General features: G+C 45.8%; 1 protein-coding gene across 5 annotated transcripts in view; it reads left to right on the top strand.

The window, feature by feature from the left end:
• The first annotated feature begins 239 nt into the window (after positions 1-239).
• Positions 240-17,264, top strand: part of LOC126194679 (phenoloxidase-activating factor 2) — a 319,898-nt gene continuing 302,873 nt past the window's right edge. For 2 of the 5 annotated variants that reach the window (XM_049932883.1, XM_049932881.1), the window contains exon 1: positions 240-439. In XM_049932883.1, coding sequence (XP_049788840.1) covers positions 255-439 — 185 coding nt within the window. In that variant the 5' untranslated portion in view covers positions 240-254. The remainder of the gene's footprint in view (positions 440-17,264) is intronic. The other 3 variants (XM_049932885.1, XM_049932884.1, XM_049932886.1) reach the window with 2 other exon arrangements.

The following is a 17,264-nucleotide window of genomic DNA, read 5'->3' as shown; positions in this document are numbered from 1 at the left end:
GTCCGTACCCGCCTCCAGTGATGTCCCTCTGCTGAGGATGACGCGGCGGTCAGTCGGTACCGTTGGGCCTTCTGTGGCTTGTCCGGACGGATTAGACGTCCTGGCTCGGAAGAGTTTGTCTGTTTATACTGCATGCCCTTGTCATATGTCAGATAGAATACATCCCGCGCTTATGTGTAGCAGATCATATAAACTGAGAGAGGCAACATCAGCAATTTCGTGACAAAATATTTAACTGTATCCTCGCAAGACGAATGACTAGTCGACGCCGAAAGCCAGCCGCGGCAGCCGCCGTACTGAGTGCGACCTCAGGGCCTGCCGCGCAGCCGAGGCCGCCCGAGAGAATCCGACGGGCGCCGAAGCTGCAGCGCTGCGAGACGCGAGCGAGTAGCCAGCCGCCAGTAGCCAGCCGGGCGCCGACCGCCGTACTCCGCTCCATGTGAGTCTCGCCTAGTCATTTCATGATTATTACTATTTGCGACGTGTTAGTTGTATACTGCAGTTCATATTTTCTACAGAAGAAAAATTCCCTCCTAATTAGAAACAACAACGATTCGAGTGGCGTTCATACCGCGAGCAGAATGGCTACAAAACTTTCGTGAGTCTGCGCAGGGCCAACACTCGAGGCGTGTTGGTGAAAACAAGGGTAGTCGGTTCTTATTTCCTTGTGCCCGTTATATTGTTGGTCATCTGAATTACAATTTTAAAAAAGGCGCTGCTACCTGATGGTTTTTCGTAAAATACTCCTTCACGGCTATTTTTCGAGTTGTTATTCTAATGAAACAGTTGATTAATTACATCATGTGTCATCCGTAAATAGAATCAGATTCTACACTCGTAAATTTTAATTTTCCGAAATTTTTACCGACTTGAGGGACTGCTGCCCACAAAGTGTTTGTAAAAGCATGTTCCAATTGGAGAATTTATAATCAGGTAGTAGCAGGTTAGGTTTACTCCCAGTTTGGTTTCATATCGTACAGGACATACTACATTTAACAATTCTGGTCATCGGTTACGGCTGTCGCACATGAGTCGGAACTAAAAAAGTGGTTTGAACTGGATTCAAAACGTACGTTCTTGCATGTATGCCTGTGTCGTTTTGTAGATATCGATCTTAAAACTATTTAATTAGTTGTATAACCTGATGCACTAATTAAAATAGGGCCATGAGGAATGTACAGTCTTAGACAGTAAAACTGACCGCCGGCCGGCCGCCACAGAGACTAAGTCCGAGTCATTCACTTAAGGTGGCCAATAAAACTGACCGCCCCTGACAACTCTTAAGTCCGGCAATCTGCATAATCTGGCAACACTGTAAGATGCGGAAGTGTCAGGAGGAAGTGTTATCTACTTCCGAGACGTTGTTGGACGATGTGAGCCCGAGGTCTAGTGGCAAGCGTCGTGCGTTCTAAACTTATAGTCACCTGTTCGCGTCCAACTGTATTTTTTTTTTTTTTTTTTAACCACAGTCGGTCTAAAGTTATGAGTCTGACTGAACATCGAAGATAATTCGCTTAACATTCTACCCACCAGCAATAACAAGTATTCCAGAAACAATTCCGCAGGACAGCTCGTGGCTGCGCCGCGATCATAACAGCTTACGCTCGAGAGTTTCCTCGTGCTGCAGCGGCTACCGGCCACCGGCCAGACGCCACCCGCCGCCTGAAATCCGGCGCCGCCCAGGTGAACGCGTCGCGACGCTATCAGCGTGTGTCTCAACTGTCATTTTCGAATTTGAAGTTCTAGTTATTATCTGGCAGTTAAGGAATGGATTTTGCAAACTTGTAAATCATGAACTACAGTTAAGCATTGTAAAATTGAGTCGCAAGTGGAAATAGGTGTAACATCTGCAACACAACGTTTACTTTTGGTATAACAGAGGGGTGAATGCAGAGGAGGCAGCTAGAAAGATTTGAATTGTGTGTGGAGCGAGTGCTTTTGGGAAAAATACGCCAGAAAAAGATAATCTTGTTTCAACAAAGATCGTTCTGGCATGAATGATTTTCCACATTAAGGAAGTCTCGACTACTGATATATGTGATAGATTACCATTTTACCATCATGCGACATTTGCATTCAACAGGCAAAGTTCAGAAGTCTGGTGTAGGAGTACTGCATGCTCTAATTCGAAACAACAAAAATCAACGAAGTGACTATTATTGAACGTCATCAGGTCGCTCACTGAGCATTCGTATGCACTACTGTTACTGGTGACGTGTTACGATGCCTTTATCGTTAACTTCCTAAGAAGAAATGAAAGGCTGAGCCCCTCCAAAAGACATAAACTCGAGGAAAGAGTAGTGTGAACATAATATTTTACATCTGATAGCTCCAAAAGTGTGTTTTGGGCTACCAATTCTGCCCCAAGGGCTGTGTGCAACACAGCTGGAATTTGTTGCCAACAACTGAGACACCTTTCGGTCGCAGCGTAAGAAAATCGAGCAACATCACATGTGCTACTGCATGATAACGCACTTCTTGATTTGAGAAACAAAACTATCCAGGAGATTGAAATTAAAGACGTCTCTTAGGCACTTGTATTGATAGAGAAGTCCTCTCTCAAGCACTTGTCCCTCTCGTCATATATTCGTAAAGTTTTACCTTTCCCGCTCTTGATCGATCAACCGTCAACGCAATTCATTTCTAGACGAAAATACTCTTAAAACTACTCTGGTATAATGATATCGTGGGAACCAGTAGGTTTCTACTGGCGTAGAATTTGTAAACAACTTTAGCATTGTCAGATCGTTTTAGATATCGTGAAAGAAAATTCTTTTGATGATTAATTTCTCTTTGATGATTACTGTTGCGTTTAATAAACTAATGGAAAATCCAATTAAAATATTCACTGTACTAATACAAATTAAATTCGGCTTACTACAGAAACATCACGACGGCAGACTATCTTAATAAAGCATTAAGTATCTGTAAGACGATTGAGCCTATTTTAACACGAATTAGTAGGACATTACCGACTTTTGACTTCGAAAAGATCTGTATTTACTTCATTTCCTGTATCATTCGCAATTATTATGAAAATGTGGCATTTCACAGATAAAATTATGTATTCACAACAACAAAAAATATGTCGTCATTATGAATTTGGCAGTACCGTAAGGTTTTCGCTCTGACACTAAGGGTTACTGAAAGTAGCAAGGCGCATTTTGCTCGAGCGTTGTCTTACGATTCCCTTATTGCGTTTGTATCTGCCTGCTTGTAGCTCTGCTACAAAAGAATTAAAAATCTGGCTTTCAGCGAGTCTCGAAAGGCGAACGAAAGCAGCTTGCATCTGATAGCCAAACATGTTTCTTGGGAACAGACTACTTCCTAAAGTGGGAAGACATTCTTTTGTGATTGAATTGTTGGCAAATGTCAGTCAGACGTGTGCCGTTGGTCTAAGCGTTTCGGTGTGTTGAATTTGTACCAATGATTTTTCTACAGGTTTTTTCTGTCCCAAATAGAGAGTTGAAGTCTCCCATTAGTATTTTCACGTCATCTTGGTGAATTTTGCTCATAGTATTTTCGAGTGTATATCTTTTATAGGGGCTCTGAATGAGCATAGTCATAAGTCGATTGTTGATGGATGCGATTTCTTTGACAGAGTTGATGATAGATCTGTGTTCGAGAAATGCAGTGCCGAAGATTGGTACGCCTTTCGCTACCTTTTGTTGTATTTTGCTCTTGAAGATGGCATGGTTTCCGTAATGCAAGTTTTAATTGTCAATTAATCGTGGTTCTTGAAGAGCAAGGACGAGAATTTTTTGGCGGACGATTTCTTTCGTGAGATTATTGAGGTTTCTTGTTTGCATCAATGTATCGATATTTAGTTTTTAAATGAATGTTTTCTGCTTGTAGAGAAATTTACCAGAGATCTTCGATATTCTCTGCCGTGCTAACCTGGACTCCCCAGAGTGCGAAAATCCAACTGCCGCCTATCGGTGGCCAAGTTGTGTACCACCTGGGGTAAAGTTACCTTTGCTTGCATAGTTCATGTTTTCTTGTGTTTCATTGGTTTGGCCTGGGTGATACCAGGACCGGACAGGACCAGAGGGTGTTGAAGCCTTTGGAAGCAAATATTTTCAGCCAAGCTCATTGAGCCAACAGACGGTGACCAGAGTAGCGGTGATTTTCACTCAGATGTGTCTGGATTTTGGGTTCAACGGATTGAGTAGCCGTTCAGGATTGTGTTAGTATTTGGTTCACCCCAAGTATTTGATTTCCTCGGTACCACCCACATGGGGGAGGGTTTCCCCTATTGGCCACACGGGATTTTTATTATTATTATTATGTCATCAGCAAATCTGATATGGAGTATCTTCCCTCCACTGAAATAGATGTGTATTGTTCGATTCAATATTTCCATCAGATAAATATGGGTTATAATTACGTTACATTGCTGCTAGTCGACATATTTCTCACGTTTTCTTAGACAGTTGCTAGCTGTTACTCCATCATAGGAATTTATGTGCGCAGCATTGTTGCAATACAGACGTTCAAATTATCCGATTTCTGTAATTTCATTTCGATACAAGATCGTCCTAATGGGATTCAGCCAGTCAGTCTTAATGTGGATATCCGACTACGACTCTCATCATATGACAGACTGGGTGAACCACATTCTTAATCGGACTGTTGAATTCAGATCACTTATCTATGACAGGGAATGAATTCTTAAACACTGTGGAAAATAATAATCCAATGTGCTTATTACAAATACGTTATTTAAATACAAATATATGAACTAACGAGATAACAGTTTATTTACAGGAGCAGAGACCCATCCATCATAGCAGGGCAGTGCGAGATTGGTTTCAGGGCCAAGAGAGAATAAAGCTGTTGCCGTTTGTTCCACGATCACCGAACATCAACCAGATAGAGAATATGTGGGCAGAGGTAACAAGGTCATTGCCATGTGTCCCTACAAATGCAAGCGACCTTTGGACGAATATAGAAAACGTATGGTGGGAAGTAAACCATCACGCTACACTGTCGACGACTTAATGAAATCAATTCCCCTACGCCCTCGAGAAATCTTACGTAATGACCGTGGGTGGGTTGGTTACTAAAAGTATACTCGTCCACAAAGCCCATGTGGACAGTTATCTGATAATCGGTCAAGCTTTGCTTTGTCGCAGCTCTTTAGCATACAACAAGTCCATTTACTTTCTGTCGCCTCCCTACAATTCTTGCAATGCAAGGTAATTGAAAAATCTCATCCACTCGATGCCAACTGAGGAACTGACTGGTGCATGTGTTGTTCAACACACAGTAGTTGTCACCCTCACTGGAATCAATGACTGTTTGCGTGTGTGTGTGTGTGTGTGTGTGTGTGTGTGTTTTCGTGTTAACGCACAATCTGAATCAATACTATTAACATTAGAGAGACAACCAACAATAAATATTGCATCAAATATGACTAAAGTATTTTAATGCGATGGGAAGTTACAAACTGAATTTTTACCCATCCCACGTCCTGCGTATTACGTACGTTAAGTAAGATGTATTAACTCCATAGAATCGTTAGCAGAGACAGTGCGCTCTTGTTGTCGAGGCTCGCGACAAGCGCAGCGATTAGCAGTGCCCAATGCCGCCGCGATTTGTTTATGTTGGCTGAGCGTGGACACTGCAGCAGACGCTTCGCCATAAACAGAAAGAAATCACCTTGGCTCTGACTGCAGTGATCGGATATCACTGCCTGCGTGTTCTTATAGTAACCAACGTGAGACTCTACTCACAGGTGCCATGGAGCAATTGCAACGGGTATCATGTCATTAGTCATCAGAATATTAACCAGTGATGAAATGTCCACTCTATTTGAATCCCAAGAAAATAGGAACCTTCTCACAAAGGAATGTGAAGTGATATCAAAATTTATCCAACATACAAAAATTAATTGCAGGGCTTTCATGTATGCAGTAATAGCACACAAGGAAATATTATGTCTTTGAAGCGTATATTTCATTTTCTCTTCTCATATTAACGCCCTAGTTTTAATATGAAGTGAGAAAATAAACACGAAAAACTAAAGTTCCTGAGAAGCATATAAGTCATTTCCTCTTCTCATATCACAACTTTTGTTTTAGTATGAAGTAAAAAAATAAACAGTTTAGAGTTCTGAAGCATAATATGACACCAGATTCTAATCATAGGCGCTATCGGAAACGCCAAAAGCAGGGAGCTGTCCATTCTTTTGTCCAACAGTCTGTTTCCTTTCATGTATTACTCCCGCTAGGAGATTCTTATTTAAGGACTTGTGGGCATCACGTTCTTCAGCAGAACAAGCCTTATGTTGTTGTGCTAATTACGGTATGGAGAAAATGCAACAAAGAAGGGTTCCGCTAGAGCAGTGAGGATATTTGCACATGTGTGTATTCAGCAACGACTGCCAGCTGCCACAACAAAAAAAATGGTTCAAATGGCTCTGAGCACTATGGGACAACTGCTGAGGTCATTAGCTGCCACAACACTTCACAGAATCCTTGCTGCAGGCAACACAACTGTGCGTGCACTACAGACTTCATTCAGTGAGACGTCTGGAGATGGATGAAAACGTCAAATTAACGTCGCTTTCCGAGTCGTATTCAATCCAGAATGAAGTGTTATTAAGGTAGTTGAGCGTTCTAGCAGTTACACTTTTATGATTCCAATATGAGTATTTCGATAGCCAAAAGAACCCGTTAATGTGAAACTATCGGGAACTGCATTAATATCAAACTGCAAGAACTTGAGACAATACGTGGACTCTTCTCTTCGCTTGGTGACCTATTACTGCTATTTAGCATTCTCTCCGTCCTAGTCGTAATGCAAATGGAACTTCAGAGGCGCTTTCCGCTATTCGTGACAAACATCAGCAACCTGTAATCACTGAGAGTCACAACTGCGTGATGATAATGGTTCAGGTTGTCAGTAGTTGTGGTGGTGTTATGCTGTCAAACTGTTTACAGTAACATTAATGGTGGCGCACATAATTTAGCGCTGACTATCTACTTAAGTAAAGATAGTGTTGTGGCGTCGTCGCTTATCTTTATTTGGTCTCAGCTTGAGTAATCCGATTTAACGAACATAGTACTCCAATCGCGGGCTGCTAATACAGTATGACTGCAGAGATTATCGTGCGGATATTACATTAATTCTGCAATGAAATGCTTAACAAATCTTACCCTCAGCTATGCAGCTGGAATGACTCATTACACAGGTACTCCATTTTGCACTTGGTTAAGTGATCAGTTCGCTGCTATCCTACTTGTATTGTTCGTAAATACTCGTATACCTCATAAATGGTTCAAATGGCTCTGAGCACTATGGGACTTAACTTCTGAGGTTATCAGTCCGCTAGAACTTAGAACTACTTAAACCTAACTAACCTAAGGACCTCAGACACATCCATGTCCGAGACAGGATTCGAACCTGCGACCGTAGCGATCGCGCGGTTCCCGACTGTAGCGCCTGGAACCGCTCGGCCAACCCGGCCTGCATACTTGTATACTGACCATTCGTTATTTGAACTAAATATGAACTACTCGTACAATCTGATTCGCATATATATGACATCGGCTGGCGTTGGCACAAAGGTATGACTAAGGGTTGGATGCCGTTGAAGTCCTGTTACATTGATGGCAAGACAAATGTTCGCAAATCACCTCTATTGCCTCAAAAAACAATTGCATCTTAAATATCGAAGGACCGACGACCACACTGTCACAGCGCGTTGAAATACAGCAACGACGGCAGATGAAAATTTGTGACCGACTGGGCTTCGAACCCAGACCTCCTGCTTACTAGACAGACGTTCTGATCACTGGACTATTTTTTTTTTAATGTTTGAGAAGTCTTTCAGCACCAGGTAGGCGGAGGAAAAGAGCGCAAGGGTCGAAGATCCGAGGCCTGGCCACAATGCCTCTCCCATACCTGGCACACCCCCCTGCGGGTCCGGGGATTAGAATAGGCCCAAGGTATTCCTGCCTGTCGTAAGAGGCGACTAAAAGGAGTCCCTCCCCCTCACGGGGGTAGTTAGCGCCTGCGTCCGGAGACGGACGGTTCCACGACCTCTATTTGCGGTCATTTTGCTTTTTCACTTCTCGTTTCTTCCTTCCTTTTGTTGGTTCCTTTCTTTGCTCTTCTCCACCTCACTGTCTTCCTTACACTTTCCCCTGCAAAATCTGCTTGCCCTCTCTTTGCCTTCTTCTCCTTGCCTTCTTCTCCTTGCCTTCTTCTCCTTGCCTTCTTCTCCTTGCCTTCTCATTGCCTTCTTCTCCTTGCCTTCTCATTGCCTTCTTCTCCTTGCCTTCTCTGGTCTCCGCCTCGGCGTTTGAGACAGTCTGTCCTCTCTCTCTCCTTTTTCCTCTTCTTCCTTCCTCCCTGTGCGCGCCTGAAGGCCGACCCACGCGTTCGCACGCGTAGCCGGTGACGGGGTAACGCGTAATTCCCCGCCCTGGGTAGACATGTAGGGCACGCGCGTACCCCCTGGTAAAGGCCAGGCCAGGGAGGGGTGATTGCCTGAGCTGATACCTTCTGACCATGCCGATTGGTCCCTCCGTCTGGTTCTCGGGAGGTGTGACCTGAGGTGTAAACATTCACCTAAGGCGGTAGTGCCCTCTGAGAGGGTCACCACAAGGAAGGAGCGCGCCATCGGAGACGCTGGCAATCATGGGGGATTCCTCCGCAATGGATTCCACTCCATCTCTCTCGACTTCTGCCCAAAAACGGAAACGTGACCAGCTACCAGTGACAAAAGTACTACCGCCTGCCCCACAGTTCCTCGTCGTTTCTCGATCTGAGGACGGAAAGGATTTTTCCTCTGTCAACCCTTTCGTTATCCAGAAGGGCGTCGATGCCATAGCCGGATCTGTCAAATCTTGTACCAGGTTGCGTAACGGTACCTTATTACTCGAAACTGAGAGTGCCTTTCAGGCACAAAAACTGCTTCGGGCCACACTCCTGTACACATTCCCTGTCCGGGTGGAGGCTCACCGAACTTTGAATTCGTCTCGTGGTGTGGTCTATACTAGATCCCTCGACGGCTTGACTGACGAGGAGATTCAATCTTTCCTCGCTGAGCAGGGCGTGACGGCTGTCCATAGGGTCATGAAAAAGGTCAACAATGACCTTGTACCGACCCGGACGCGTTTCTTGACCTTCGATAGTGTTCAGCTGCCATCGCGCATCAAAGCGGGCTACGAGGTTATTTCTGTTCGCCCCTATGTCCCGACACCTACGCGCTGCTACCAGTGTCAGCGTTTCAATCACACTCGCCAGTCTTGTTCCAATGCGGCTAAATGTGTCACTTGTGGCAGGGATGCCCATGAGGGTGACTGTCCACCTCCGTCTCCTCGTTGTGTGAACTGTCAGAGTGACCATGCCGCATCCTCCTGCGACTGTCCTGTCTATAAGGAAGAGCGCTGTATCCAAGAAATTCGGGTCAAAGAGAAAGTGTCCACCTCGGCTGCTCGCAAGCTATTGGCTAGTAGGAAGACCACGCTGCTCCCAGCGGGGAAATACAGTACTGTCCTCGCCTCTCCTCGGACTACCAGGGAGGTGGCAACCCAGACATGCGATCTGACCTTCAGCACCACGGTCGTCCGTTCGGCCAGTGCTAAGATCGCGCGGTCGACGTCTCCTCTTCCTCCCATCACCCCACAGACACCAGCCCCTTCATCAGCTTCTGCTAAGACGAAGACCCAGAAGTCAGATGCACGGGCCTTCAAGAAGGAACCGTCCCGTGCAGACTTCCTACGTACCTCGACCTCCCAGCCTTCGACCGGTCCTTCCACCAAACGACCTTCCAAGAAGGCTAATAGGAAGCACAGTTCTCCTTCTCCACCACGGCGCATTTCTTCTCCTGCGCCACCCAGCGGTTGCCGCCCCAGGCCGTCATCCGTTTCGCCTGGCCGCACCGCTGGTAGCCGAACATCTGGCCGTTCACCGGCGGAGGAAGCTCCCCCTCCCGGCCATCTTCCCAAGATGGCCGATGAACCTATAGACCCAATGGACGCTGACTGTCCGCCTACTGATAGCGGCGGCAGTGCTCGCTCGAAGCCAGGCCCTCAGCGGCCTTCGAGGTGACCCCTTCTTTCATCTTCCCTTTTTTTTTTCTTACGATGGCACTTATTCACTGGAATATTCGCAGCATTCGCTCCAACCGAGAGGACTTGAAGTTGCTGCTCCGCTTGCACCGTCCGCTCGTCGTAGCCCTCCAGGAAACGAAGCTACGCCCATGCGATCAAATTGCCTTGGCACACTACACCTCTGTGCGTTTTGACCTACCCCCTGTGGTAGGTATCCCAGCTCATGCAGGGGTTATGTTGCTGGTCCAGGATGATATTTACTACGATCCCATCACGTTGCACACCGGCCTGCAGGCAGATGCCGTCCGCATTACTCTCCCCACTTTTACATTTTCCATTTGTACCGTTTACACTCCATCGTCGTCTGCCGTTACCAGGGCAGACATGATGCAACTTATTGCTCAGCTACCTGCACCATTTTTGTTAACTGGAGACTTCAATGCCCACCATCCCCTTTGGGGCTCTCCAGCATCCTGCCCGAGGGGCTCCCTGTTAGCAGACCTTTTCAACCAGCTCAATCTTGTCTGCCTCAATACTGGCGCCCCTACTTTTCTTTCGGACACATCTCACACCTATTCCCATTTAGATCTCTCTATATGTACTCCCCAACTTGCACGCCGGTTTGAGTGGTATGCACTTTCTGATACATATTCGAGCGACCACTTCCCGTGTGTTATCCATCTCCTGCAGCATACCCCCTCTCCGTGCTCATCTAGTTGGAACATCTCCAAAGCAGACTGGGGGCTCTTCTCTTCCAGGGCGACCTTTCAGGATCAAACCTTCACAAGCTGCGATAGTCAGGTCGCACACCTCACGGAAGTCATTCTCACTGCTGCTGAATATTCCATCCCTCACCCTACTTCTTCTCCACGTCGCGTACCGGTCCCCTGGTGGACCGCAGCATGTAGAGACGCTTTACGTGCTCGTCGACGTGCTTTACGCACCTTTAAACGCCACCCTACAGTGGCGAATTGTATCAATTATAAACGATTACGTGCACAGTGTCGTCGTATTATTAAAGAAAGCAAGAAAGCCAGCTGGGCTGCTTTCACAAGCACCTTCGACAGTTTTACTCCTTCTTCTGTTGTCTGGGGTAGCCTGCGCCGGCTATCTGGCACTAAGGTCCACTCACCAGTTTCTGGCTTGACGGTCGCGAATGACGTCCTTGTGGCCCCTGAGGCTGTCTCCAATGCCTTCGGCCGCTTTTTCGCAGAGGTTTCGAGCTCCGCTCATTACCACCCTGCATTCCTCCCCCGCAAACAGGCAGAGGCGGCTAGGCCACCTAACTTCCGCTCCTCGAATCGTGAAAGTTATAATGCCCCATTCACCATGCGGGAACTCGAAAACGCACTTGGCCGATCACGGTCCTCCGCTCCAGGGCCTGATTCTATTCATATTCAGATGCTGAAGAACCTTTCTCCTGCGGGTAAAGGTTTTCTTCTTCGTACTTACAATCGCATCTGGATTGAGGGACATGTTCCCGCATGCTGGCGCGAGTCTATTGTTGTCCCGATTCCTAAGCCGGGGAAGGACAAGCACTTGCCTTCCAGTTATCGACCCATCTCGCTTACCAGCTGTGTCTGTAAAGTGATGGAGCGAATGGTTAACTCTCGATTGGTTTGGCTGCTCGAGTCTCGACGCCTCCTTACCAATGTACAATGTGGATTTCGTAGGCGCCGGTCTGCTGTTGACCATCTAGTTACCTTGTCGACATTCATTATGAATAACTTCTTGCGGAAGCGCCCGACCGCGGCTGTGTTCTTTGATTTGGAGAAGGCTTACGACACCTGTTGGAGGGCGGGCATTCTCCGCACCATGCATACATGGGGCCTTCGCGGTCGCCTCCCTCTTTTTATTCGTTCCTTTTTAATGGATCGACAGTTCAGGGTACGTGTGGGTTCTGTCCTGTCAGACAGCTTTCGCCAGGAGAATGGGGTGCCACAGGGCTCAGTTTTGAGCGTCGCTCTCTTCGCCATAGCGATCAATCCAATAATGGATTGCCTCCCAGCTGATGTATCAGGCTCCCTTTTCGTGGACGATTTTACCATCTATTGCAGCGCGCAGCGTACGTGTTTCCTGGAGCGCTGTCTTCAGCGTTCTCTTGACCGTCTTTACTCCTGGAGTGTCGCCAATGGCTTCCGTTTTTCTGCCGAGAAGACGGTCTGTATTAACTTCTGGCGCTACAAAGAGTTTCTCCCACCGTCCTTACGACTCGGTCCCGTTGCTCTCCCATTCGTGGAGACAACAAAATTTTTAGGTCTTACATTTGACAAGAAACTTAGTTGGTCTCCACATGTGTCTTACTTGGCTGCCCGTTGTACCCGTTCTCTCAATGTCCTCCGTGTTCTCAGTGGTATGTCGTGGGGAGCGGATCGAACCGTCCTACTTCACCTATATCGGTCGATCGTCCGCTCCAAGCTGGATTATGGGAGCTTCGTATACTCCTCTGCACGGCCATCCATCTTACGCCGCCTCAACTCCATACCACATCGGGGTTTACGACTTGCGATCGGAGCGTTTTATACTAGTCCCGTCGAGAGTCTTCATGCTGACGCTGGTGAGTTGCCACTCACCTACCGGCGCGATATACTGCTTTGTCGGTATGCCTGTCGGCTACTGGCAATGCCCGACCACCCGTCTTATCGTTCCTTTTTTGATGACTCTCTCGACAGTCAATACGGGTTGTATGTCTCCGCCCTGCTACCCCCTGGAGTTCGCTTTCGTCGCCTCCTTCAACACCTTAATTTTTCACTCCCTGCCACCTTTCGAGTGGGCGAGAGCCACACGCCACCTTGGCTCCAGGCTCAGGTTCGCGTCCACCTTGACCTCTGCTCGCTCCCGAAGGAGGTTACCCCCGGTTCAGTCTACCACTCCCGTTTTGTCGAACTTCGTTCGAAGTTCATTAATATGACCTTCATTTATACAGATGGCTCTAAGACCAATGACGGGGTCGGGTGTTCTTTTATTGTCGGGGCACAAAGTTTCCAATATCGGCTCCATGGCCATTGTTCGGTCTTCACAGCTGAGCTCTTTGCCCTCTACCAGGCTGTCCTTTACATCTGCCGCCACCGACATTCTGCATATGTCATCTGCTCCGATTCCCTGAGCGCTATCCAGAGCCTCGGTGATCCGTACCCGGTTCACCCTTTCGTGCACCGGATCCAACGCTCTCTTCAGCAGCTGGTGGACGTCGGTTCTCCGGTTAGCTTTATGTGGGTGCTGGCCATGTCGGTATCCCTGGGAACGAAGCTGCAGATGCCGCGGCCAAGGCTGCGGTCCTCCAGCCTCGGACAGCTTCTTGTTGTGTCCCTTCGTCAGATTGTAGCAGGGTAATTTGTCGGCGCATTGTATCGCTGTGGCATGCCGATTGGGCTGCACTTCCAGACAACAAGCTTCGGGCCTTGAAAGCTCTTCCCGTGGCTTGGACGTCCTCCTCACGCCCTTCTCGGCGGGAGGAGGTAGTTTTGGCCCGGTTGCGAATTGGCCACTGCCGGTTCAGCCATCGCCATCTGCTGACGGCTGCGCCGGCGCCGTTCTGCCCATGTGGGCAATTGCTGACGGTCCGCCACATTTTAACGTCGTGTCCGGATTTTAGCACCCTGCGTCTCGATCTTGGCCTGCCATGTACTGTAGAAGCCATTTTAGCGGATGACCCACGAGCAGCTGCTCGCGTTCTTCATTTTATCAATTTGACAACCCTCTCAAAGGACATTTGATTATGCTGTTTTCTTTTTTAATCCTATGCCTGTCAGTATGTCTTTCATCGTGTTTTCCGTTTCGTTGCTGTTTTAAACTTGTGACTCGCGGTGCATTCCTAAAGTAGTCTGGGCGCTAATGACCGTTGACGTTGTGCGCCCTAAAACCACAAAAAAAAAAAAAAAAAAAAAAACATACCTGGCACTGTTCAGCTGCATTATTCCCATGTATTCCATGTTTGCACACGTATATTCTTGTAAATTGTAGAACAAAACTGAAGTAGTAATTTAGGTAAAATAAATTACAGATTACCGCCTCCAATGGCGTGCGTTCCTTGTAGAACATAACTTATAACAATGGAAAGGGTGGCGGAAAAATACATAACAAACATTCATGCAGAAATGTATTCACATTTTAATTTATTATGCACTGGATGCATATGAGGTCTGTAAGGAAGCCATATATTTTTCAACAAATAAAAGAAATTTCGGAGCCGGTGGGGTTTTGCCAAATTAGAACAGTTCTGATTTTAGATCCAACGTAAAAGAATATTCCAGGAATATAAAAAGTGAAAGAACTGTATTCCTCTTCTAATGAATAAAACTGCCCACCTCTTTGTAGCCCACATAAAGCAATAGAGATAAAATTTAAAACCATTCCTTATATTTGTTATTCTTCTTCAGCTTAAAATGTTCTACTGCAATATAGAACATGTACTCTACTAAGTTTTGTTTGTTATGACGTAAAACACAAACTGTCCCAGAAGCCACGAATAACTGTTATTCTTTGCGGACGGGTAACATTTCCAGTCGGGTTGTAAAGCTTCAGTTATCGGTATTTGACTTTCTGCGTTTCTATTGACAGTGCTAACTTCTTCGTAGTCCTGTTCCAAATATTCTGATTCTTTTTTCACATGAGAAGATGTGCGCTACAGTTCTACAAGCCGTCATTTGTCGCCGCATGGAGATGGTCTCAATTTGATTTTACATAATCGTTCCGCTGTGGGTATGGTTTCGTTTACAAAGTCGCACCATACGGCACTTACTCTAGTTGGTATAATTTTATTGTTGATATTTTTCCAGACGTTCCTCCAGTTTTTTGTAGGTTAAGTTACCGGAATTGGTTTGTGAAGACGATGTCTGGTAATATAATCATAAACGGTTCTAGTGTTGGTTTGTGCTCGTGGAAGTCTTATACAGCTCCAAACGCCATAGTACTTTCGGACGTAATCTAGGCTGGCATGCTACATTAACAGGAGCGTTTCTATCCCCAGGATCTAACGAGAGGAACAGAAGTTTCGTGATGCCTGTCTTAGTGGAGTGTATTAGTTTAAAAGCACGTCTTTAATTCAAAGTCCTCCGTTTTGCCTCTGCAAAGTCGCCGTGTCGAAGGATACTTTGATGATATTTTGTTTCCACACATACCAAGAGGCTACAGCTTATATTTTTATGTGCAGTGACCTGCAGTATCGGTAAGACTGCTCCAACGCAATATATTTTTCTAAGTATGTGTGTATTTATAATCTGAACTTTGTGCAGTCGGTTTAACGATCGCATGTCATGGTCCTTCAACAAGGTCCTGATGAGATTAAGTTTCCACTCCCAGTTGTTCGTGGTCATGCGCTTGGGATTCGCCCTTAACTACAATCCGAGTTGGAGTCTCTCTTCGGTTACATCTAACCAGTGCGCACCTATTGCACTATTGTAAGAACCGAGATGCTGTATTTTGGTATTAAAATTTTGTAAATCCGGGTTCGAATCTGGTCAGCCACAAATTTTCATCTGACGCTGTTGTTCTATTTTAATGCCCATGACAGCCTGGACATCTGTCCTTCAATCTTTAATTGATTAAGAAGTCTGTCTATTTCGATTCGTAGTGTATGTTCTTTCGGAAATGTCCTAAGAACACGCACACACACACATTTATATCATTTCGGAAAACATTTGGCAACTCAGTGATAGTGCCAGACTGGAGCTGCATCAACCTACTCACTTCACCAGATATAGTTGTAATTTTCTGAACAATTCCTGTTTAATAAGTGACAGCGACAGTGTCTCTCATCGTTCACTTTGTCGGAAACCTGCTTCTTTCTTCCCTAGGCTATACTTTAGCAATGAGTGATTGCTAACATTCTTGATACCTCCCTGGACGTGCTACTGCAACTGTAGCCAAAGATTCAAATCCCACTGGAAAAGTATGTTTCAAGTCAAATGGTTTTGCTCCTCCCCTACTGTCATTGAAAACGATCACAACGAAATTAAGTATAGGTATTCTATGAAATCCTTGAGTTCATACTGCGGTGCTGTGAAGATGAAAAAGTAGTTTTCACAATTATCAGATGACAGATGGAATTTGTCAGATTCCACTAATTATGATTGCATCATTGGTTCACAGGCGCTTTTCTGCCGCTTATTGTAACTGTTATTTGTATGTCAGAGCTGGAAGAATAGAAACATCAAATTTTCGCCATATGGAATGTTCGAATTCACCTTAAGTCTTCACGTTTCGAGCAAAGGCAGAATATCCGTTACGAAAGCTAACAATAAGCCAGGCCATGCCTGTCTTCTGGTGGATGTGCCAAAGACAGTGATCTCAATAACAATATTGTACAGCAAAGAGGAATTGCCAACTCAACCACTGGAGAAGCTCCAAAATTGTGAATCGCGTCTGGTGAATACGCTTTCAAGGTTTCGATGCGATTAAGACAGTAAAACACAAATAATTGTCGCAGTTATTAATATATGACATTTAGTTTGCATTCAGTGCATCGATGTATTACAAGTAATTGCACTCTAGCCTCTAAACCTAGTTACAGAAATGCGAATAAGACTCATGGGCATATAATGAGGATCTTGCAGCCCTTGCCACCCACAACTTTGAGATGAAGCTATAGTCACTTCCGAGGTCACTCACAGAACACATCAGCTGGTATCCTTCCTGGTACTATAACTGAAACTTGGCAACAGCGCAGAATATGTTTGGCAACTCTGTGACCGACAAGTTACTTCCTTGATGGCACAGAACTATCCTGCTGAATTCACTTGATATTATCGCCGGCACAGTAGCTCAGCGTGTTCGGTCAGAGAGCCAGTTGGACGGATCAACAAACGAACTTGAACGGATGTCACTGTGACGTCCGCAGCGACCAACCACAACGATCGACAACGAACAAGATGCAAAAAAAAAAGTTAACGTGCTTGCCTGTCAGGTGCACGCTGCCTTTGTTTGCCTTTCGAGACTCGCTGAATGCAAGATCTTTAATTCTTTTGTAGCAGAACTACAAGCAGGCAGATACAAATTCAATGAGGGAATAATAAGACAACGCTCTAGCAAAATTCGTTTTGCTACTTTTAGTAACCCTTAGTGTCAAAGCGAAAAACCTTACGGTACTGCCAAATTCATAATGCCACTTTTATTTTCTGCCGACATACTTTTTTGTTGTTGTGAATACGTAATTTTATCTATGAACTGCCACATTTTCATAATACTTACGAAGCAAATCAT

The sequence above is a fragment of the Schistocerca nitens genome, chromosome 7, assembly GCF_023898315.1.
Source record: "Schistocerca nitens isolate TAMUIC-IGC-003100 chromosome 7, iqSchNite1.1, whole genome shotgun sequence".
In the NCBI taxonomy this organism is placed as follows: Eukaryota; Metazoa; Arthropoda; class Insecta; order Orthoptera; family Acrididae; genus Schistocerca; species Schistocerca nitens.
The sequence above is the reverse complement of the archived record's forward strand: the minus strand, read 5'-3'. Positions and strand labels throughout refer to the sequence as shown.